This window comes from Semicossyphus pulcher, unplaced genomic scaffold (genome assembly GCF_022749685.1).
Source record: "Semicossyphus pulcher isolate SPU_LCO1_2020_fin unplaced genomic scaffold, fSemPul1.0.p SCAF_14, whole genome shotgun sequence".
Lineage (NCBI taxonomy): Eukaryota > Metazoa > Chordata > Actinopteri > Labriformes > Labridae > Semicossyphus > Semicossyphus pulcher.
The window spans coordinates 22,281,986-22,305,906 of NW_027211648.1; the positions used below are offsets into that span (position 1 = coordinate 22,281,986).

At 39.6% G+C, this 23,921-nt stretch overlaps 1 protein-coding gene across 2 annotated transcripts in view; it reads right to left on the reverse strand.

Annotated features, from left to right (window-relative positions):
• kiaa1109 (KIAA1109 ortholog) overlaps window positions 1-23,921 on the reverse strand; it is a 66,448-nt gene that overhangs the window by 16,977 nt on the left and 25,550 nt on the right. Inside the window, exons 36-69 of one of the 2 annotated variants that reach the window (XM_069662533.1) lie at window positions 23,549-23,751; window positions 23,062-23,262; window positions 22,716-22,927; window positions 21,767-21,918; window positions 20,879-21,029; window positions 20,517-20,669; window positions 20,050-20,290; window positions 19,668-19,816; window positions 18,304-18,535; window positions 17,576-17,737; window positions 15,845-16,029; window positions 15,237-15,412; window positions 14,460-15,054; window positions 13,102-13,300; window positions 12,053-12,316; window positions 11,590-11,683; window positions 10,312-10,362; window positions 9,543-9,749; window positions 8,726-8,961; window positions 8,328-8,572; window positions 8,088-8,193; window positions 7,611-7,708; window positions 7,225-7,413; window positions 6,887-7,055; window positions 6,182-6,393; window positions 5,139-5,216; window positions 3,992-4,190; window positions 3,725-3,784; window positions 3,367-3,593; window positions 2,211-2,387; window positions 1,514-1,644; window positions 1,248-1,371; window positions 1,020-1,132; window positions 417-507 (exon numbers count right to left, since the gene is read on the reverse strand). In XM_069662533.1, coding sequence (XP_069518634.1) covers window positions 417-507; window positions 1,020-1,132; window positions 1,248-1,371; window positions 1,514-1,644; window positions 2,211-2,387; window positions 3,367-3,593; window positions 3,725-3,784; window positions 3,992-4,190; window positions 5,139-5,216; window positions 6,182-6,393; window positions 6,887-7,055; window positions 7,225-7,413; window positions 7,611-7,708; window positions 8,088-8,193; window positions 8,328-8,572; window positions 8,726-8,961; window positions 9,543-9,749; window positions 10,312-10,362; window positions 11,590-11,683; window positions 12,053-12,316; window positions 13,102-13,300; window positions 14,460-15,054; window positions 15,237-15,412; window positions 15,845-16,029; window positions 17,576-17,737; window positions 18,304-18,535; window positions 19,668-19,816; window positions 20,050-20,290; window positions 20,517-20,669; window positions 20,879-21,029; window positions 21,767-21,918; window positions 22,716-22,927; window positions 23,062-23,262; window positions 23,549-23,751 — 6,082 coding nt within the window. The remainder of the gene's footprint in view (window positions 1-416; window positions 508-1,019; window positions 1,133-1,247; window positions 1,372-1,513; window positions 1,645-2,210; window positions 2,388-3,366; window positions 3,594-3,724; window positions 3,785-3,991; window positions 4,191-5,138; window positions 5,217-6,181; window positions 6,394-6,886; window positions 7,056-7,224; window positions 7,414-7,610; window positions 7,709-8,087; window positions 8,194-8,327; window positions 8,573-8,725; window positions 8,962-9,542; window positions 9,750-10,311; window positions 10,363-11,589; window positions 11,684-12,052; window positions 12,317-13,101; window positions 13,301-14,459; window positions 15,055-15,236; window positions 15,413-15,844; window positions 16,030-17,575; window positions 17,738-18,303; window positions 18,536-19,667; window positions 19,817-20,049; window positions 20,291-20,516; window positions 20,670-20,878; window positions 21,030-21,766; window positions 21,919-22,715; window positions 22,928-23,061; window positions 23,263-23,548; window positions 23,752-23,921) is intronic. The other variant, XM_069662534.1, reaches the window with a different exon arrangement.

Genomic DNA, 23,921 nt, shown 5'->3' on the forward strand with positions numbered 1-23,921 from the left:
GCATAATGGTTCATCCTTTTGGGCCATCTAGGAAACCCATGATCAAAACACATCATATGAGATTCAGTATCATGTACATATCATGTGGTATGGAGAATTACAGAGACACACACTTAACAATGAAGAATGAAATGGTGATCTTCAAATTGTCAAACTAAAAAAGCACAAAACTAAAAATACCTACTTCATCATCACATCAATTGTTGATTTGGTTGGAACACACGTGAGAGAATACAAGCAATAGTGCAATACAAACTGTTAAGCTATAATATATTCATATGTTAGACCTTTTTCTATTTTTACAGCATATCAGACACATAGGATGTTTTTAAAAATACGTAACTCTCAGATGTACGTTGCTTTGGACAAATGTGTCTGCTTAAAGAAAGTGTAACATTTTAACATTGGAAGTTTACCGTTTCCTGGATGTTGAAGGTGACCCGAGGTCCAGGAGAGGCTGCATCCACACGCATATCTGGTAAATCATCCACATCCCCTATTCTGGAACTATAGTCACAGGGATATAAACATACTGCATGAAATGCATATATAAAAATACGATAAAGTATAACACTATACACCACCATATTGTTGGGTGTTGTGTTTCAGCAAATACTGTAACTGATCACTGTTTAATGAAAGCCTGAACTGTTATCTATCGGTTTCATTTCCAGTTTTTCTGCTCCATAGTTAATGTTTCCCCATTGCTTAAGGTCCTACAGTGTGTCAACTGCTGCAATATCATTACAACATTAATTCTGATATATTTGCATAATTACTGTAAATAAATGAGATAAGTACTTTCCCTTCTCTGCACTACGTTCTAATTTGTGAGTCACTGCATCCTTTTGTAAGAAAGTTAATGGGAAATGTGTTTCAACACATGTCGTGTAAAGAGCAGTGGTGTCAGTAAGAGGCTACAAGGTGTTAGAGTAAATGCTGGATGAAGTCCCGTTCACAGGGTAGTTCCCATAATAATGTAAAACCAGGGAAGTGGCTACACCTGCAGAATTATGTACCTCTGTCTGTCCATCCTTTTCAAAGGGGGTCGTCCTGCTGCTGCGGAGATGCTTTTGGAGCGGTTGTAGCTTGGTTTGTAGCCAAGGCCCCACTTATCCTTCAGAGAGGCTGCCTGATTAGAAACAAACAAACAAGGTTAGAAGGTTCAAATGAAAGACATTCAGGTATCTTTAGATAAGAGAAGCAATATTCTGAAAATTTCCGAGCTTCTTTGGTGAAGCACTCACCCTCATGCTGGAACGTCGCAGTTTCTTTCTGACATCTCTCCTGATGTCATTGACAGCCACAGATTCTAGCTGCTGATAGCGCTGGATCTCCTGGTTGATGGTGCCTTCACTGGCCCCCAATTTCCTGAGGATAGGAAAAGTTGATAGACAGTTTTAACAATATAGCAATGATATGCAGTACATTTCTTCATAAGTAGAACAGCTCAGACTTCTTAATATCACATCATACAGAATCAGAATAAAGTAGTGAGTAAGCGAGATCTTACTTGAGGTCATCGATGACCTTGGCCTGTTCGTTCAGCTCTCTGATGTCCACCACCCTCTTGGTGAACTTCCTCCCACGTGCATCAATCACTTGGTTCCCCATCAAAATCTGCCTTCTGGGGTCAATGGTCTCCTATTGGGTCAAAGTAATAATAACATCCGAACACATTTAATCTTGTTAAACTGATGATATATTGCAACAAATCGGTGGTTAATCCCAAAGATACTGTTTTTGTGAAAAAATTCCACCAGGCAGCAGTTATAAATAAGAATACATCCTTCCCATATCACTCTGATTTCAGGTGTTATTTTGATAATCAATCAGTGTTATGCGTCAATCCACGCACCAGGTATTATAAACCAGTCACAAAACATGAGACTCCGCCACCATAATCACCGTCACCACTCCACTTAAATGCAAGAGGGGGGAAAAAGAGCTCTATTGCGAAAAGGAATTTTGTAAGACTTTTTTTTTTTCATTTCACCCATTATTGAAGCTTAATAAAAGGGCAGTGAAAGCAAATCCTAAGAAACACTGTTCTCCCTTATCATGCCATTTAGTTAAAGCATAACATAGAATTGCCCAGCATTTTGGAATCCACAACCTTCTGATAACTGCAGGTGACTGAGATGTAACTCAACCACGCAGGTGATTTTGTCAGTCAAGAGAAGAGTTTAATACTGTAGGGGGCTACATACACAGGCCCAGGAGAGAGGTCTTTGGGCCCTGGCACTGCCCGCTCGGAGGCGAGGCGATGCACAGTTTAAGTAGTCAGCTGGGACAGACACACTCTGAGGCCTGGGGCTGAGGCCCAGGATGTGGTTTACCAGACGTTTCCTTAAGGTCAGCCGAGGGCTAAACTGGCTCTCTGGACTCTGTAAACAACGGTAGGGACAGTTGGATGGAGTGTTTGAAGAATGGGCAATTCGAGTCAGACTTTACCTTCTGAGGATTTAATGCAAGTCAAGTAGGTTTCATTAAAAGTAATAGGTGTATATATAGTATTTAGAAATGTGTTTTTTAGCCTTCCTGCCAAAAGTTAGATAAGAAGATGGATATCACTCCCATATCTGTTTGTTAAATATGTTACTACAACGAGCAGTCGGTAAACTAAGCTCAGCACAAAGACTTGCTCCAATATCATCACCTCTAGCTATAGCTAAAAAACCCCCGTCATTATAGCTTGTCTGTTTAATCTTTGCTAAAAAGTGTAAACCTTTCATCGATGTACGTTGTTTTATGTACAGCTTTTCTTCAAGGGGCAAACCGTGCACACCATGGAACTGAGTCTTGTCACCGCTGTAAGATTGCCAGGGAACCAGCGAAGACTTTTACACACATCCCTTCATAAAAACCAGAAATACTCACTTTAGATGTGCTGGTATGCTGATTTTGCTATGACCCGATAGAGTCATGCTGGTTGTTTCCAAATTGCCTGTTTTTATGTTAAGCAAACTGGCTGCTGGCTGTAGCCTTTATATCTAAAAGATATATACAGTGTGAAAGTGATATTGATCTTCCCTTCTAACGTTCAACATAAAAGCAAATACGCATACTTTCATGCGTCCATCTATTTCTTTAACCCATTACAAACCCCAGCAGTAGGCTGAAATTCACTGTGTATACTGCATTTTTCTTCAATAACTTCAGACTCAGAGTCTAAGAAATTTATGTCGTAGATATATTTAAAGCACTTACTATTTGGAGTCACAGAACAAAACATTTGATCAAAATTTTTAACATTACATAATTTCAAAACAGGTTATTGGAAAGTAATATTAAAAAGACACATAACAAACAAACAATAAGGTTCAGATAAAGAGCGGGGATGTGAGTGAGTCATTACTGACTAACCATGTGGATGGTGGGTGACATGGTGTCTGCTTCGTCCTCATCTGAAAGGTCTGCCATGTTGACAGAGTTTAGGTCAGCGATGTCATCTATGTCCTCCTCCCCTGTCAGTGATGTCAGCGTGTTACCCAGTGCATTAAGGCGCTTGCCAATGTTTGGATCCATGTGAACATCGATACCACACATTTTCCACAGCACGTTCAGAGTCCAGGTACCAGCACTACTGCTCTCTGTTGTTTGACAGGAGGAAGCCAGAGTGGAGGGGGAAAAGAAAGAAAGATAAAAAATGTAAAGTTTATTGTGCAGCTACAGGATGGCATCCATGTTTTAATAGTACAGAGATTAGTTAAAAAAGACTTGCCTGCAGAGGGCTGCCCTGTAGTTCTGGAACATACTTCATATGTACCATCAGGGACTACACCTTTATACAGACCACACACACAGACAAACAGGACACAGCAAGTACATATTTCAGAGAAGTGCCAGCATAGAAGTCATATAAGTATCTCGTTTCTACCAGCCGCAGTAAGGTCAATGATCACACATAACAGGCCTAAATTGTTCAAGCATTGTTCATAAAAACAATATATGTGACAGAATTCACGCTTCATTATAATATGTCACTCACAAGCATTCATGACCAGATCCCCTCGGATTTCAGGCTTCCAGTCGTCCCAGGAGGTCTCAAAGCCCTCGGCAAAGCGGATGCAGAAATTCTTGAAGTGGCCTTTGCTTACCAGGGACTCAGAGGAGCAGGCAGTGATCAATGTGCTCTCAATGGTCAGGACCATAGCGGAGCCGGTGTCAAAGTCTATGCTGTGGTTGGCCTGGCAGGGGGGGCAGGGAGAGGGGTTACCCGGGCCTCAAATGAGGATGAAGTACATGGAAAACCCACCTCCATGTGTTTGGAAAAAGGGCAGAGCTAGCTGGTAACACTTCACAGCGCTGTATATTCACTTAATCAGTTAAATCAAACAATGATAAATCATTATTTCCCTGTGATTTAAAATGGATAATAAATGGTTGGGTTTGAGATATTTGAGAAGTCTGCATTTAAAACCTGCAAATTACAGACTATAAATAATCAGGATTCTGAAAATACATCTGAGTGAAATGTTACCATGCTATTAGTTTGTTAGAGAGTGTTTGATTGCAGTATTTGGACAATCCAAATAATCCAATTTCTTTATTAACTCTGAATAGGTCCTTGAATTAGGGTCTAGTTGTCATCTCAGTCATAACTGGAGGCAGGTAAAAAATAATTTTACCTCCTATCTAACCAGTTTTCTATGAATATGACTTTGATCAAAATCTGGCCTTCATTTTGGAGCAATTACTGCAGGATAATTGAGGAAATTTCAAAGCCCCACGTTTTGTCCTTTAAAAGCGGACAGAGGCTTCCATGCAGACCACTTCACTTTCTCATTACATCTCATATTGTGTGTGATTTTTTTTCAATTTCATAGCAGCGTCTGAAAGATTAGCCTGAAAAAGTCCTTGTTCCCGTGTTAGCAACAGATAAGCAATGTTTTGGACATCAACTGGCATAACCTCTTTTTAGTATGAAGAAATTAGACACCCCAAACACCTCAGAGACACCAGTTCAAGCTTCATTAGTTGTTATGCCAGCTTCGTGGAGGAAATTTGATACATGCCATTTTTAAAGAGAAGAGCAATTGTGATGCAGTGTACTTGTGTTGTCGAAATGTGTTGATCAGAGTAAGTCATTGTCTCACAACAAGCCATAAAAACAGATGAAATAAATTGTAGGTTACTTTTCGTGCATTTTTATGGCGGCCTACTGATGTGCTGGCCCCAGCTTCAGAGTTGATGCCCTCCGTAACTGGTCCTCTCTATGGAAATAAGTGTGACATAACAGCTGGTATATCTCGTCACCATGGACATACTATAATTATAACAAGGCAACTGATATGGATTTATTTATATCCAGTGTTTCCCCTACACGTTTGTTTTTCGTGTGTGGAGAAAATCATGTTAATCTTTTATCAAAACAAGAACAGTTCATTTTACCACAGTATGATGAATAATAAAAAGACATCTCTCCTGAATGGATTTATCATCAAAGAAAAAAATATTGCTGTCGTTATTCTCCTTAAAACCTTTAATTAGCTCTATTGTACAGTAAGTTAAAAATACCAGCCTGTACTTGTCTTATAATTCAGCATCATTAGCTGTTGTTATCTTTGCATAAAAGTGAACGTATAGTTGTTATAAAGGAGAATGATGGGGTGTGTGTGTGGGGGGGGTCAGATTAATGGACAGTCTCCTCGCTAACAGCTTCGCTAGGGGAAACACTGATATCGAAATAAATGACAGAAGTTTTCCTTTAATAAATTAAAATTGTCAACTGTGTTTTTTCAGGCTATTGATAAAAACATTTTTTATCATGAATACTGTAACAGCAAATGCTGCAAAGTGCTGATGGTTATGATATATTTGAGGAGATGATGTGAATAAAAAATTTGACAAAGGTTGAAAAATACTTCCAAAATGTATGTGTTTTTTTTAACAAAGTGATGCCCTAATAAAAGGGCCTTTGTTTCAATAAGATAAAATTAATACTACCAACACCAAAAATTTTGCTCTACACGTTGGGCATTTCATATGCTAAACACAACACATCTGCAAAACATGATATCTACTGTATATAAAATAGTGAAACACTGTTAAAAATGAAATCACAGTATTTTAATGCCAGTCAACAAAGCAAAAACTTGTATAGGTCGGTGGCTTGGACAGCTACATTAATACTGACTATAGAAGATAGGAAGATAAGTAACAAAGCAAAGTAGATTACCTGGGATGTGTTGGTGATGGGTAGACAGATGCCCAAGTCATTGACAGTCAGTTGTAGGAAGAGTGTGCTGAAGGCCTGGGCAGAGGTCTGTTGGATGCCTGGCAGCTTGTCCACTACCTCTTTGGTGGCCATGTGGATGTCCTTATTGAGGGCCAAGCGCTGCTCGTTCCAGTTGTCATATGCTGCCTTGTAATTCAGCCAGAAGAGCACAGCTGCAGGAGGGTGGATGGATGAAAAAAAATAAAATATTAAATTACATCCTGAATACCAAGTTAACAAGTCACAAGAGATTTAGAAACATTGATGGTTAATTTAGTTGTTTGTGAAAATAATACTTTATATGTTAAACAATCTGTGCTGAGTCGGAAGATTACTTAAGGGAGACAAAATATAAAATCCATGGTTACCTGCTCAGCTAATGAGGTTTGCAGTGTCAACAAACAAGGTTAGTATTAAATGATTAGAATTTTCTTTCCACTCTGTTCTCTTAAGTTCTATGTAACATTAGTATTAATGTTTCTACCTCATAGTTTGAGGATAATCATTTGTTTTTATTCAAATAGCTTTAGAAGTTTATAATTAATATTGGTGAAATCACTTTAAGTTAAACCAACTGTGCCAGTGCTTTAACCAGTCCGTAAAGGTACAAAGGACAAGCTTTGATATTAGATGTTGGATGTGATGTTAACAAATAAGGAAAGCAACCTCTGTCAAATGCCACCGGCTGGGCAAAAACAATTGGTCTGTTGAGTGTGATGAGGACAGCCTCCTTGTCTGAGGAGCCACTGATCTCCTCCTGCAGAGCATTCCGCAGGCCGATCCGAGTGCGGAAGTACGCCACCTGGTGGAAGTCAGAGCCAGCTTCTTCGTACACCTGCAGAGTGAAGAGAGAAAGAGCTTCAAATAGTGATCTACTATGACCAATCAAAAGAGGAACAAGCCTTATTAATAGGTGTCAATTCTGTATGATAGTAGTCGGCACTTTTTTTATCGTTACTGACAAAAAAAAAAAAAACTGTAAGCTTTGATTTCTTGAGCTATACCTGGTGCTTGACTATCTGTCCAAGAGCCAAGTTAAGATCAACTTGACATTTGCCAAACAGTTTAAGATAACTGCTGCTGCCACCTGGCTGAGCCTTGCATTGGATTCTGTTGGATAGCTCCAACTCGATAAGGCCGGTCTCAAAGCGGACAGCTCGCATAGAAGGAGTGGTGGCTGTCATCTGGATACCCTGGTTTCAAGAAAAAAGCGTTAATAAGCTTAATTGACAGTCAATATACAATAAAAAAGAGAGAAAGAAAGAAAAAGCAAGAAAGCTAGAAAGAAAGAAAGAAAGAATTCACTGGTTTTATTATTTAAAACTAAAAAAAAGTTTGGACCATGTGCTACTTTGGATTTCCATGCCGACAGAAACTGAGCGTGAAGTACCTTGAACATGAGACTGAGAGAATAAAGCAGGATTTTTGGCTTGTCAGCATCTGTTGAGGTGTCGTGCTCATTCCACAGAGGAATGGGTTGTTCTCCTCCTGCATTAATACAGAGTATACAAGTCAGACACACACGTTCACATGGTTTGTTGTGAAATTCTAGATAATGTGGGAAACAGTGATACAACATTTAGGGACTCCTCACTGATGTGAATAGTTATTGTACATCACTTCCATTTAATCCTCTACATAAATCAAGTCTTAAAACAACTTTAGAGTGATTTTAGCAATATCTGTAAGAATGTCATGGGAAACAATCAGATATTTAAGATGAGATTAACTATATTGAACTATGAGGAAACTATGCCTTGAGCAGCACAAAAAAAGGATCTTGATTTGTACACCTGTCAAGTTTGTCTTGTCATTTTTAAATTATGTACTTTTGCAGTGTAAAACACATACAGTATATATACAGTACCTGAGACTTTCTGAATGACCTCGTTGACCTCCTTCATGAAAACCTTCTGCAGAAAGACCAGGTGGTTGAGCAGGTCAGTGGTCAGGTTGTGCTCAAATGAACCAATCTACACATAAGAGAAGACAAGGAAGAGCAATTTACAATTAACCAAGGCTTCTCTGTTTATCCATCCTGGTGGCTAATTAGCTTTTATTCATCATCTTGCCATACATAAGTGAAGCCCCATCATGAGCGTCTTACCTCGGCTACACAACGAAGGTAGTTGCCTTGGAGGTAGTTTCCTTGCTTTGCTGGGAAATCATCAGGCGCCCAACCCTGGTCTGAGTGGCTCTCGTGGTCCTCCATGATGTACTCTCCTGACATGGTGACAGGTGGCAGGGTGAGGCTGGCTGATGGAGGCATGGTGGACATGTCCACTGGGGACACTTTTGACTGGAAGCAAAGCTTGTGGTTTGGCAACTCAAACGTGAAACTGGTTTGTGCTCCTGAACACAGGAGAAACAAGGAAAAGAAAACAGCATCATTATTATGACTTCTTTTGCAGGGACGAGACAAACATCAATTTTGATATTAACACTAGGAAGACAGGTTTTAATGAGTTTGCATCATCTCGGAAATGTCAGACCTCATGAACAAACCTGTCATGCCATGGCTCTTCATGCGACCCATTTTGTACTCGGCTTTTAGTGAGGGCAGCAGGGCAGCCCCAATGGTGATGCCATCCATCATGGCGCTAAACTTGAGGACAATGGGCTTCTTCTCCAGGCCTTCAGGAAGCTGAGGGAACTCATTGGCTTCTACTGGGGTCTGATTGATGCTTGATGCTTTGTCAGAGGGTTGCGGGGTGGGGGTGTCCTCCCTATTAGAAGGCTGACTGTGAGGAGAGAACAAAAATACATTCATACAGTTAGTATTGCCTCAGTATCAACAAAGGCGTTGACTTAGGAAAAGTTACTTCAAAGACCACCGCCTTCACATATTCTATGTTAATGCTTGTACTGGGTTTGGCATTCACTGCCTTAGATTTCAGTCCCAAAATTTACAGAATAAACCGCACTGAAGTGAAGCACACTCTGGAAATTGCTACTACTGCTTTTATTTAGTTATGCATGTTTGCGTGATTATGCAGAGCTTTGCAGATACTGACTCACATTCCTGCGAACATCAAATTATAGAGAACTTGTTTAATATCCACAGCACACCTAAAACTCTATAAATATATTAACATAATTCAGAATATTACCATGGAAACAGGCCACACACAGGCTTTGAAAGCAGTTGACTGGCAACAGTGTGGATATGCTGCAGTTGCCTATCACAAATGATGAAAGCCCTCTTATGAGAATTTTATTAAGTTACAGGTGTTGAATACGGATATATTAAGGATTTTAAATACAGCTACAACATTTTAGAGTCTGTTTACTTTAAAATGCACGAAGTGAGACTTGGACCTACATGTTTGAGGGCTGGCGGATGAGGTCAGAGATTTGTTTGGAGAGCTGGTGGGAGCTGCGGACCATCATGCTGTGCAAAGTAGCAGGGTGCTGGGGGATGTTGATCATGATGGCCCCCACTTTGAACACAGCTGCATTGTTGGTCTTCAGCCCTCGCTGAGCGCTGTACAATGCCTGGGACTTGGCAATGTTGCATTTGACCACCGTTCTGAAACAACAGAGTAAACTCGAATCAGCAATTTTTTTTTCTTTTTTCTTTTAAGTTGACATGGACAACAAGTTACGTGGAATTACTGAGATGACATCACATAATGACACCATGCAGATTCAGGACAGCATGTTTTCTGGGCCCAGGTCAACAAGCATAACAGTGACACATGTTCCATAATGAATGAATGAGATAATGATTTGTACACGATGGCAGATGAATGTCTTTTATGCATAAAAAAGTGAACCTTCCTTGTAGCGAATACATTACATACATTATAAGATGGCTTATGAATGTGTTATTCAAAATTCTGAAATAAAGTGCTGAAATATAAGACTGATTGTAAAATATTTTAGTACTGTATATAGGTCTCTGTTACCAGTGAAGTGGATTCATATACACAAAAACACACACACGCACACACTCGAACACGGAAAGTACTGAAAAATGGTTCACTGAAAATACACATAAATGTGTGAAACAAATAAAAGGATGAGCAATCAGGGCATCTGTGAGTTTAATTAAGTAATGAGATAAGCCCTGAATGGTAGCAGTAACATACAGAAACTCTTGTTTAGCTGTGCTGGTGGGAGATGTTGGGAAATCCTCCAGTCTATGCAAGTAGTTGGAAAAGAAAGACAAGGAATAAAAAAAGAAGAAAGTGTGAAACAGTACCTAAGCACCGTAAGGTGAAAACAGTTTTCCACCAACAAGCATATTGAGAAGCCCATTAGAGTGAAAATGTTTGCTTTGAGCGTCATGCTCTCTTGACTTTGTTTTCCTGACACACAAGTAGAGTGCATGATGAAAAGGCTCAGATTGATCAATTATTTCAACAACAGTGTAACCAAAGCCATCAAGGATAACCAGAATAACATTTGATGTTATAGGTATCTGCAAACATGGCAGACAAACAGGTGAGTATAAAAATATGTGAAGTGGCACTGCAATCATTATAACCAGAACTTATATTTGAATGTTGGGCAATTTTATACATAATTAACAACTATAAAGTGCCAAGTTGTCTCTAGCATACACAAATACCAACGTTTAGGTGCAGTTTAGTGCAGACAGTATGAAAAATAGGATTAAGTCTATATAATAGTTTTATATTCACAGTGGACGCATCTGTTAAATAGAATGAGATGAAAAAAAGCTTCTTAATGAAGCAGCAGTAGAAGTTAGATCAAAGCAGCGCAGAGATACATCAGCCTGTCTGAATGCACAACAAGGCTTGTAACCTGATTAGAATGCTTATGTTTTGGGGAAATAGCTTGCAGTAAAAACAAAGACTGCTTTTAAATTACCTGGCTGTAAAGGGGTCAATAATTGGCTCCCCTGAGTGCCAACGCTTTTTAGTTTAAACTCAGGGATTTTTCAAATGTACTTGAAATTTAAGTTTTCAAGCGCAAGTTCTTTTTCTGTGATCCTGCGCAAGGCAGAGTTATTATTTCCCTTCACTCGATATTTTGATGCTAATGTTAAAAAAAAAAAAAATTCAAAGGTGTTATACTGATCACCTGAAAAGTTCCATCTTAAAACACACAAAATAAGAATATTGAATAAGAAAACCAAAAATCATTAACTTTTAATCAGAAAGTTGTTCAAAAGCTCTAATGATCTATTTCAAACATAATACCTAAATTAATAAAACATCACCAGTGGTGTTTAGAATCAATAAACTGTTTTCTGCTACCCAAAGCATAATTACATACAGCTTTTCTCAGAATTCTTTTCAAGAACACATTTAAAAACCTGTTTATCTAAGAGGATTATCTTTTAAAGATAATAATTGAATCACCTCCCGAATTAGCAGAACAAGTACAGAATTAGTACGTACTGGATGTCAGGTGTTATTCCCTCCAGCAGAACAATGTTTACCCCTCCTATGTGAGCCGATGCACATGTCTCAGTCATTTTCTGGTGGAGGATATCTGGGGGCACAAGAAAGAGAAAACAACTCAAACAGAACAAAATTTCAATGAACAAGTGCTTTCTTATTTTCTCCAGACATTAAATTAATTATATTAATCATTTATCTTAATCACTTTAGATCCTAACACTCTTAAGCAGTATAGATGCTGTCAGGCCAAAGAATGCAAATGTAATAATTTAAATGAAATGTATCCACCATAAACTGGCTTTGATGCTTGGCTGATGTCAGAAGTTTACTTCAACAACTCTAATCAAGTTTTTTTCTTAACACAACAGAGAGATAAAGGTGGGTTACTGACAAAGAGCTAAGTAAATCAATAAAGAGAGTATAGAACTACAAAAGTCCACAAAGAACTTCTCAGCCTCACCTTTCATCTTCTCCTTTAAGGTGAAACTTCCATGGATCTTCTTTAGCTCAGCCTCCATCGTCAAACCGCCGATATCAGCCTCCAGGTGGGTGCGGTTCACCATGCCGATGCCAAACACTATGAGTGTGACATGCTGTGGCTCGGCACTCACCAAGCTCCGTCTTCGCCCCCCTGCACCTGGTAGTTTGTTGGGTGTGGTGGGTTCCTGCTGCTCGTTCTCGAAGATTACTTTACAGAGCGGCTCTGTGGGCCGAAGTCCACCTTCTGCAGAAAAAAAAAACATTTTCAGAAAAGTTGTATATTTAAATAAAAATCACAATTTAACCATTTAATCATTTAAACTCAATTGCATGACAGAAGATTATGGAATCATGATTCATAATTAATTATACATTTACACAATACTGCTGTTATAAGCTATTTATATTTTTGTAAAGATTTAACATTACTTGTGGATTTTAGTTCACAATGACTAACTGCAGAATTAGCAGGATGAAATTCCCTCTTTTGTACTGCAAAATTTTATGCAAAGCTTTAGTTACTTAAAAACTCACTTTTATCACAGTCACTCATCGAGAAGTGTTATGCTTAAATGTTATTCTACAAATACAATACAGTATTCTGTATTCTTGCATACTTAATTAACTAACCTTGAGAAATGTGGTGTTATAACAACCGCAAAGGGTTATATCTGGATAAACTGACAATTAATTTATAAATAATTAGGCATAAAGGGAGCATAACATATGAAAAAGCGGAGTCATTATAATATTAACTGATAGTACATCATTTATAATAATCAATCTGTTAAGGTAGGATACACCATAAAAAAAAGACAGAGAGAACTGTAATGTGACAGAAAAGATTGTAAGGCAGAGCAGAAGGTGCAGACTGATTAAGAAATGAAAGAAGGAAAATCAAAAAGTACAGCAATAGCTTTAAAAAATCATGCTTGGAAGGAAGGTTAAAAAAAAAGGGCAGAGTAAACCAAACACGAACGAAAGGGCTGGAAATTAGGAACTGAGTGTCTGCTGGAAGCTGATTCCCACCTGAAAGGCAGTTTTCTGGGGAGCTTTTCTCCAGGATTCCAGTGGGATCGGAGATGAGGGAGTAGAAGTTGAGCAGCTTGTACATGTTCTGCCAACATTCTGCTGATGGCTCGCTCTGCTCTGATACTGTGATGGAGTCAGAGTCGTCCATCTGGATAGCCATGTGGTCTGCCACGTCACGGGAGCCCTTCCTTGACACCTGAAGAAGGGACACGATTTTCACATTATGAAACAATTAAAATGTCAAAATATGCATCATTAGTCTCATAAACATTTTCATTATCCTGCTGTATACTGAAACAGTGTAGTATAATAATATTTTACAGTTTACAGCTAATTTTGCATCCAATTAAACACTTTCTGTGATTATTACGTCCCTGCTCAATGGCGCACAGCAAGCTAGAAGTTAGATTTCGGTTATTGGTCATCACAATGTTAGTGTTTGAATGTACTCTCATTCAGTGCTATTGGCTAGTCTAAACTCCAACCAATTTTAGCATCAAGTCCCTCCCTAGTTTCCTGCTTTTAAAGGAAACACGTTAATATGCAGAATCAAATAGCACTCCTAGCGTGTATGGGGACTGTAAGATTATCTCTGTTGAGGTCTGTCACTAGTCTTTCTGATACATAATTTACTTTTACAAATATCACTTCATTTTAAATAATGCCTAGCTTCTCACAATTGAAGCATACTGTATGTTCCAGCCGTTAAATATGAATAACTGTCCTGCTGATAACTATCAAAACAGACAGGTTTGCGAGAATATTCTACCATTTTTAAGTTTTGCCGGAAAATTATGAAGTAATTTCTTTTCTTTTTTTTAACAGCTGCCATTGTTCAACAGTGTGTGGTGCTCATTTTAATAAAGTCTTATTATCTACTGGCTCCCTCTAGGGTTTATGTGTAGAAAACAGTTTTAGAATAAACTTTGTGCAATAACTGATTAAAGATGTACCCAAGATGAATATTAAAGACCTTTATGACCGTATGACCTATATGAGCCTAATTTTACCTAGTCCTTGGACAGGTACTGACTTTTCCAAGTTGTACATTTAAAATGGCAATAATGCCTTTAAACATTGAAATTGTCTGTTTGGGGTGTTTAAACTGGTTAATTTTATGGAATCTTTTCAATTAAAAAAACATTTAGAATGAGTTCAAATTTTTTTCCCAGCATTTGCCAATATCAAATCAAACACTTGCCAATATCAAACAATGCCGAACGCAATGTACAAAAACACTTGGGCGGCTTCACGCCGGTGCAGCTTGGTTTAATGCAAAATGGCGAACGCAGCACAACAGTGGAGCTTTGTTAAAGCGCTGTGGGAAATCGCAATGTAAAAAGGGCTACTGTTACCTTAGATGTGCGTCGCTCTGAACGTCCAAGGGAGCTGCGTCCTCGAGGCTCCCTTCTCCCAAGTGTATCCATTCCTGATGGAGGCCCATTTGGTGGTAAACCCCCAGGAACGCCTGCGCTTGCACTACCTGCTCCTCCCCCTGCAACCAACCCTCTCTTGCTCTTCAAGGTTTGGGTTCCGCTGCGTCCTGTTCCATTGAGGCTGCCCCGGGAGCTGCGGCTGAAGTCAGAGGACCGGAAGTGTCGGTATGGTCGGGCCTTGAAGGTGGGAGTCGGGGAGGCTGAGCCTGCAGTGTAGCGGCTCAGCTTGATATCAGTCTGTGTTGCCTTGATGTCGTCAATCATTGTACTGAACTGGTGGATGAGGCGCACCAGGGCCATATCGACACGCTGGCTGATGGCCTGGCAGGCTGTAGTGAAATCACAGTGGAATGTGTTGTAGTGGCGGCGGTTGAGGTCGTGGAAGGAGAGTGGTGCTGCGGTGGGGCCCTGTGGAGCGCTGGTCGACTTTTCCATCACCACTGCATTCAGACTGAATGTCTCAATCAGCAGCGCCGGCTTGAACTCCAGCGGAGGGAGGTTAACCATGCCTTGTCTAAAGAAAGGGGGTTATATATGTATTAAGAGGATATTCTTTACTTACTATATTCTCTACTGTTTATAGTGACCTCAGCATTAAAACACATTGACATGGATTAAAAAAAAATGGACATTTGAAATTCCCTAATCATTTTGTATTTTTGTTACATTCATATGTATTGATAAGAAACATTTTACCTCCGGGATCTTTTGTTTTTCCGCTCTTTGGAGGTGTCAGAGTCGACAATGTCTGCTCTGAGACACTCGAGGTTGCCAGAAAAAGACAAATGCTCTCCAAAATACATCTTGTAACTAAGAGGAGTGGTGTCTTGGGCCTGAATGCCTGTGTAGCTCAGCAAAGGCTTGAAAACAACCTGGGGGTGGAAAACAGATATCAAGGCACAATAAAGATAGACAGTTTTTTTTTTTTTTTTTTTTAGAGGTGTTGTGTTATCTGAGCTGTGACTCTTGCAGATAGAGCTTCCAACATCTACATGTTGAATGATGAGAAAAACAAATCGATGCAGGATGTGTAAGCTAACAGCGTCTACTGTTTACTCTGCAAAACACAGATGGATTCCTAAGTTTCTCAACCAGCAAAAGTTTACATTGATGGCAGAAGTGATTTATAAATTGATGTATTTCAATTCTAAATGTTTTCGAATTTTCTCACATAGCACAAGTAAGACCCCATTTAAAATGGTCTTTAACCAATTGTTAAAAAATTCAAGAGCTGCAGGCAAGCGTCTGCCTTGTGAAAGTTTAGACAGAAGCACAACAAATGCAGGCAGATGCATTCACAGCACCTGAGCATCTGCCAGCTGAACAGCAGCTGGACACTGGTTGCCCTCCTCAATGTCGGCCATGTCGTCCTGGCTGGTGCTATGCTGGGAGTGCTGGGAGTGGGTTCCATCAAGGGTGTTCTGGTCACTGGACAGCACCGTATTGAAGTCCGATGCTGAGGGAATTGTTGGCAGATTACAGGTCCCACCTAAGGGTGTGGAAGAGAGGTTTTGGACATGTGGTTAAAGAGCAGAGTGGTCCCGAGTGCTACTGTTGTGTTTAATATCTGAATAAGTTCACAATAGAACTTATGAACAGAGGAACAGTTCATTGGCAGCATATGACTTGTACGGCAGTAAGTGGACTGCTCTAGTGGGAAAACACTTTACAACTCCAACTCTTCATAACAAAGATGTTGGAATTGGAAGGGTATTAAATGGACGCCACAATCACATTACAGGGAATGTAATGCACAATTCAGACCAAACAGCCAAATCACATCCCTTTAATCTGTTCGTCAGGCAGTGCAATAGCTAATTTCCTGTGCTGTCACTGACTCCTCTGTCATAGAGGGCGAGTATATAACAACAAAGCTTTTCGCGTTGTGCACAAAGCCAGCCTTTTACACATATAACTCAAACAAACACAATAAGTGCACTGTTAAATTAGGAAGGGAAGATGTATCTATTTAGTGATCCATGTGTGTGATTCTAAACATTAAACTACAATTGAGAGCGGATGAAACAAATGCTGACAGCAGCTGTTTGTAACTCGTAACTTGTAAGAACATGAGTCAGAATACAGAGGAATCGACGGTAGCGAAGGAGCTGCACTATGAGGATGAAAAAAATACAATTTCAGATTGCTTAACTCCACTGGTACGTTGGTGGTAAAGTAGCGAAACAGGACCTTATGGATCCATCACAATAACACTGCTGCAGCCTGCAGCACAGCTATAGAGTCTGATACGCTAACATTTGGTTCTATTGATATCAAACAAATTGTATCCATTATATTGACATGCCATTGGGCTGCTGAACTAAATGACCACTAATGAGGTGAGGTACACAGATTTAAAAACTAATCAAAATAAAGAGCCCTGGTGTTAGATTGGTACTTAATATAAAAAATTCAATCTTATTCAAGAGTATTAGTAGCAGAAAAGGGGCATCAGAGCATTTTTAAAGCTGTTGGCTAATGTTTGCTCTTTCCATCAGAAACACTTTCACATCTATTTTTCATGATGCTCTGAGAAGCCATTTCCACCCTAGCATAAAAGGCAAACAACAACAACAACCCTGCTTCCAGGTTTTTCTGCAGGATAGATTGACACAGAGTAAGATAGAACTATTTAACAAACTAAAGGGAAAAAACTAATTTCTATAAAGCTAATTAGTTCACCAACACCTTCAACACAACACTAAGCAACAAACCCTGACCTCCTTCTGGACTGTTTACTGTTGGTAGTGGTTGGTACTGGTAGTGGTTGACAGGAGAATCCAGTGGGTCTAGTGAAATGGCAACATTACATCAATATTAGCTGAGGTTCTCAGTTGTTATGTTCACTCTAATCGGAGAACATGTTAATGCTTTGTATTATTTCTAGCAGCATTATAACAAAACATTTAATAAGAACAAAGAAATAGTTCACAGTAATATGTTATTATGGTTGGCGCCCTCATCCAAAAATTATGTACTATGTACTGTAAGTGAAAAACATCCCTCTGATGCAAACCCTGAGTCCACGGTGTTACCTGTCTGTAGACTGTTGTGCTGGGAGCGGTTAACTGGGGAGTCCTGGGCTCCAGTCCCCGTCCTGTTGCCAACAGCATTGGACATCCAGTTGTAAAAGCTGACAGAGGAGGGCTCTGACAACAGTGGATGCTCAGTCAACATGTCTGTACCTAAGCTGTTTCCTGAGCACCAGAAGAAAGAGATTAAAAGCACATCACACCATTTAAGAGAAATAAGAACTGGACATCACACGAATACTGGCTGCTGTTAATGCACTTTCACTTCCATCTTGCACCATAGAGGCACTTGTGGTTTATGTACATTTTAATTTGTGGGTTACGAAACAGAGACTGTTTTTGTACAGTTGTATACTATAATGATGCCTCGAAAGATATAAATACTTTTTGATGTCACGTTTATTTCCACCCGGTGTCATATATTGTATTTCTGCTTTTATGAAGCAATGTGATAATAAAAAGTTTCTGATTTTCAGAAGCGAATAAAACAAAGTCAATAGGTCATGGCACACTCACTCAGTATATTAGTTAACAGTGGCCACTAAGCTTTAATCCATTTTGGTTTGTTAATATTCACAATTTTGAACAGTAGAGGTCAGCCTTGCAGCAAAAATTAAGTAGACCTTTACATGTAATTGAAATCAAGAAAACACTGTATGTGTTTGTAGTTACATGAAGCTTCCACCTACTGTAGTTAGCATAAGTGCAAAATAACAGTAGCTCCAGAGTACCTGTGCGAGTGAGGGAGCTGCTCTTGGCTGCAGCCGAGGCAGACGGCTCATTCCTCTGAGGCATGCCCTCCAGCAGGTTGTGCAGACTGCGAAAGCTGCCTGTCAGATTGCTCAGGAGGCTCTCCTTCCTGGGGCTGTCCTTGGCTGGCAGGCCTGCACGGCTCACATGGGCTGGTGAGTCAGCTGCCGTGTCACCACTGGTGTAGCTCAGAGACTGGTATGGATGGGAGCCCTGGGTGTGACAAATGTACAGACCTCTGTTCACATTGTACAACTGCCTGTGGCTTTGTACATTATAAAGATGAGTGGGGAACATGATGGTCATTATGATCAATCATGGAAATACTTCAAAAGACGAGGTAATAGTGGAAATATGGCCTCAACTGACACTGAAATTGTACAAATAACCACGTTTATTTCATTTCGCAGGGAAAGGAAAATGCTCCACTAGGCTTACCAAGACTTGCTGTGAAATGTTAACTTCCTTATTTTGCAGTTTTTCAGGGCTGCAACTAATGATCATATTAATGATTAATCAATCTGTTGATTTTGTTTTTTATTTTACAGTTTTGATGACAACTGATATCAAACTATGTCCTGTCGATCGACTCACTGATTCATCAATTATCATTTCAACTATTCTCGTAAGTGTATTTGGATCAAATTTTTGGCAATTTGGGTACAGTACTGTCCTCGCACAAAAGGACAGGAAACAGACTGTACTACATGCAAGAATATATCATCTTTGTTTCTCTGAATTGTGGCTGCAACCTAAGATTCTGCATGTATTTGGCAACCCCTTATCTAATTCTTTGAAGCTCCATATCTCTGAACAAGTAGGATAATTGTATGGGGCTCAAACCATTAGTAGATAAATCAATCTACTTTTGTACTGCATTGACACAATATGTATTGACAACTATCTCGCCAATTGATAGTCATTTTTATTGTAATTTTTTAAGCAAAAATTCATTTAAAATTATCTGTTTGAAATGTATACAATTTTTATATCTGGTGGTTTTCTTGGTCTTCTATAATAGAACAGAACATAATTGGGTTTTGTTGAGTTGGTAAGAGAAAACATGACATTTAAGGACATCTGCAGGGGCTCTGTGACTTATGAGGGGTGCTTGTCACTGTTTGCTGATGTACTATAAACAATCAATCATGTTTATCCATTCATCCATTATCTATACCACGTATCCTGTTAAGGATCCTGGGGGGCCAACAGTGCTAACCACCGCACCCTGTGCTGTAAAAAAAAAAAACCATTACATTTATGGGATAAACTGGTAAAATCTCCAAAAGCCCAATATCACTTTACAACAAAAAGAACAAAAAGATACACATTCTCAAAGTTCTACCTTGATCCTGAGTGCAGACTCGTTGTGTGTGTGGGACTTGGACAGTTTCCTCATGATTTCCACGCCACTAACAGGACCAGAGTTTGCTTCTTTTGGCGGGGGACGACTGCATGCTCCCTCCAGCAACATGGTGTGTTCACTCACTGTGGCTTCACAATAATAAGACAAAATAAAACTCCTAGAAAAACCATGACTAGTACATAAGTAAAACCTTAAGATTCATACTAAATACATGCACTAAATCTCCTGCTAAAAAGTGATATCAGTTTATTTATTTATGTGCAAACACTCAGAAGTAGAAGTTAAGAGTTTCACAGTCCATCTGTGGCAACAGATGGATGGTCAAAATACTATTAGCACCCTGAAAGCTGTAAGTTCCCACCTGCGTCAAATTCAAATTCAGCTCCATCGGCACTGGTGTCACTCTGCAGTGCAGCACCGTTATCCAGGCCCAAGATTGTCTCTCCTAGGCTCTGCTGAGGCTCCTTTGGTTTAGTGAGCTGGTTGGGCCTCATCAGACCAATGGCTTTGAAGCCCTGAGTTACAACAATGAATTTCATCCATTGCCTAGCCAAAGCAACCAGACCCTTTTTTAGAGTCACAAGTGCTGGAACCCCGTCATTCTTGGATGAAAAGGAGAAGAGGACAGAACTGGATTAGTGCCATGGCATGTGAATTAAAGATGTAAAGGGGAGCCAAGAACACTTAAGAACACTTAAAATAATTGGTGGATTGGAGCCCAAATGAAACCATATAACACAAACTTTAGCAGCCATTTTACAGTAAAGAGTCAGGTTGGAGAGTTTCCAAAAATGTATATGAGAAATAATTCAGAGGCTTTACACTGACCATGGTAGCCTCCTCTATGACAGAGTAGTCAGCCTGCTGCAGATAGCGGTGAAGGATGTTACAAAGCATACAGGAGGGATTCTCATGCAGGTAGCGCGCTCGTTTAGTCACACGGTTGTACTTGCTTCGGATCGGGATGTGGATGCTCTTTTTCTGTTGGGAAATGACAAAAATAGCTAAAAGGAAAGTTTCAAACTACTGCACAGAAAATTAAGTAAAACTAGATGTTGTGTTTAAGTCTCCTACATTAGGAAGCTGATAAATTAAAAAGAAATGCTTTGATTAAATCCTACTTTGTCGATGCAATCAAACTGTACTGGACATATGTGATATGTGTTTGAATCTACAGGTGTACTGCTTACCTCTAGAGCTTCTGTCATGATGCAGCCCATTACAGCACACACCCGGAGTGTGCCCTCCATGTCTAGTTTGCGCAGAGAAGATTTGAGCTGGTCAATGGGAACCAACCAGGCTCCAATAGCAGGCGTCGCTGTGCTCAGCAGATTCAACTGCCTGTAAATGCAGAGAGTCAGAGGATGTATATAAACTAATAATAACTATTAATCAAAATATCCTCAAATATATTAACATTTTTTTGTTTTCCTCCCGTTTCAGACAATATGCTAATGACTTGTAGTATTACCATGATGTCAACAACTTTTTTTCTATCTCAGGGGTTAAGAAAAGATTTTAGTTGCTTTTTTCTGAACTACAGAGACCAGAAACATGATGCAATGAGTTATCTGAGTTCAAATAAAACTCAGATTGCACCTTCCTGTTTGATCAGTTAATGAACTGTGAGGCTTACAGGTCTGCATCAGCAGCAGAATTAACAGCGTTTGACAACTGTTGCCCAGGGCACACAAGAAAGGGTTCTCATTAAAAACCCTCACACAACAGAAAACATTTTCCATATGACACTATAATGCTTTAACAGCACTGATGCTTAAAGATGTCAGTGAAATGTGGATGCTTCTGCTATATTTAAATGTGTGTCTTAAAACCTATGAATGTTCCCAGTACATAAATCCCTTTGAAGATAATCATGACTATCAAAAGAAGGCTACTTAGTGTTTATTTGGTCAGACTCAAAGATTGCTTGCTTTAATGTTTGTCTTTATTGTGTCAGTCTCTAAAATAGGGGTGATAAATGCAATCCTAAAAAGTCACATTAGAAAAAAACACCAAATTACCCATGAGCTACGAATTTACCTATTAAAAGAGGTCCATAAATGTTATTGGAGTCATACCTTGAGATGGCCTGTGAAGGCGAACGCACATTAGTAGGAGCAGCAAAACTGAACCAGATCTCTCTGATGGTCAGCTTCATGCTGCTGGAGTCAGGAGGCGGGGGCATTAGGGGGAGGTCTTTCTTTAGGTCATCTGACTCCACCCCTTCATCCTACAAAGTACAAGAGAACTGGATTTTACAGGGGGATGAAACTGGCTGGTGGGAATGAGTAACGGTAATACAGTTTTGGTAAAGAGTTACAGCTATCCTCTGACTGGAGCCACAACATGGTTTGACATCATGGTTTATTTTCAAGATTGGACCTTTCCTAGTTTTATCTCTTTCTTCTCACTCTAATCAGGCTCAACCCAAATATGTATTATAAATCAAAATTTTAAAGTGAACCAGTCCTGTGTGTGTTTTGAGTGAGCAAGAGACAAATTTAAATTGGACTCTAAGGCTGATAAGAGGAAGTGACTTTTGTGTGCTCGAAAAAAAAAAAATATGCAGAAACAGAAAATAAGTAAGAAGCTGATGAATAATCCACAATGTTGGGTGAGAATGGTTGCACATATGTATTTTGTTTTTTCAGAGAGACAAAGAGCATTGCCCTAAGTAACATTTTCACACAGCTAACATGCATCGATAAAATCAGGAAAAAATCAGCTAAATGATAATTAATCTTTCCTTAAATAAGTGAAAGTTTGAGATCACCATCAGCAGAGCTAAAAAGGCTTTTGTGTATTTGCCAAACTCAAGAAATGAATGAGGAGCTCAATGTTGTGTCAATTTTGACTGTGACAAGGTAAAAATTCTGATGTTAAGTGAGATCAAGAAATAAATACTGCTGATATTAGAATTGTATAGGGTTAAAGCAGATTTTACTTGAGCAAAAATAATAATCTATACAACAGATACATTTTTAATCCACCTCACATTAGCATTAAGAGAATTCCTCAGTATATTACCTGGTCGTCTGAGTCTGAGTGTTCATTGACATCAGAGGCAGGGCTGATAGTATCATTGGGCAGGTTGTCATCAGAGACGTCAGTGCTGTACCCACTGCCTGTCTGTGAGCCTGTTGAACCATTGGACTTAGACATTCCTGTCTTCCCACCAGTGTCTGACCGCCCCATCACACCAAACGCATTGTAAAGAATGGCTCCTGACTGACGGCCCCCTGCAACATGAAATGCAATACAGTCACTGATCTGTACACAAATCCTTCTTGACAATAGGCATTTTCATTTACTTCTAATCTTTCTTAAGTCTCAATGTAAGTGACACCTGCTCTGAGAGTTTGGGATGTTTTACCTTTGACCGTGAGGTTCTCTATGCCACATTCAAACATGATCCAGCCCCATTTCTCAAGAGACGCAGTGGAACGGCCAAGATCCCCTGCTGTGGCCTGAGCATCAGTTTCATCCACCAGTGAAAACTCCTCAATTTCCTCCAGTCCAAACAGCACTTTGGACTTCTCGAAAGGGATTGCAGTTATAGCACATGTGCCAATGTCTATGAGAGAAGAAAAACACTGCAGTTGTTTAGAATTTAAAAAAATGCTGTGAAATGTATAGACAGAAAGGTACTAAAAATAATCTGAAAAAGGAGACTGTTAATGTAACGCCATTACACACAAAATGTACAAACAGTGAAAGGATCTATTGTGTGTGCTATTGTTTGGTACTGTAGGTCAAAGTGGGGGCACTTTGCATGCTCCCTTTCTTCAGCATAAAAAAAAAAGGTAACGGGAACCACTTCAAAAACAAGTCAAACTGAGTGGTCATGTTCCAGACCCTACCTGTGGAGTCGAGGCCTCGCAGCTGGCTGTGGATACGGTGGATGTTGAGCCTGGCAGCAATCTCTTTGCCTTTTTCAATGCCAGCATTGGAGCGCAGTGAGCCAGAAGACTGAGGCTGCATCTTGGTGGCAGAGGCGTACTTCTCCAACATGACTGACGGTCGCCCATGTTCTGTAGTGTTGGTTGTCTCCTCTACAATACCCCTGAAAGAAGCAAAAAGAAAAAGTGTGAAGTTGCAATTTGTTATATGTGGCCAGTGCATTTGCACAGAAAAACTGGTATCAGCTTTTAGGGAGAAAAATAAGGTATGAATAGAAGAATAAAAATGAGTGAATTCAGTCAATTATATCCAAATTTGCAAAGATTACCATCC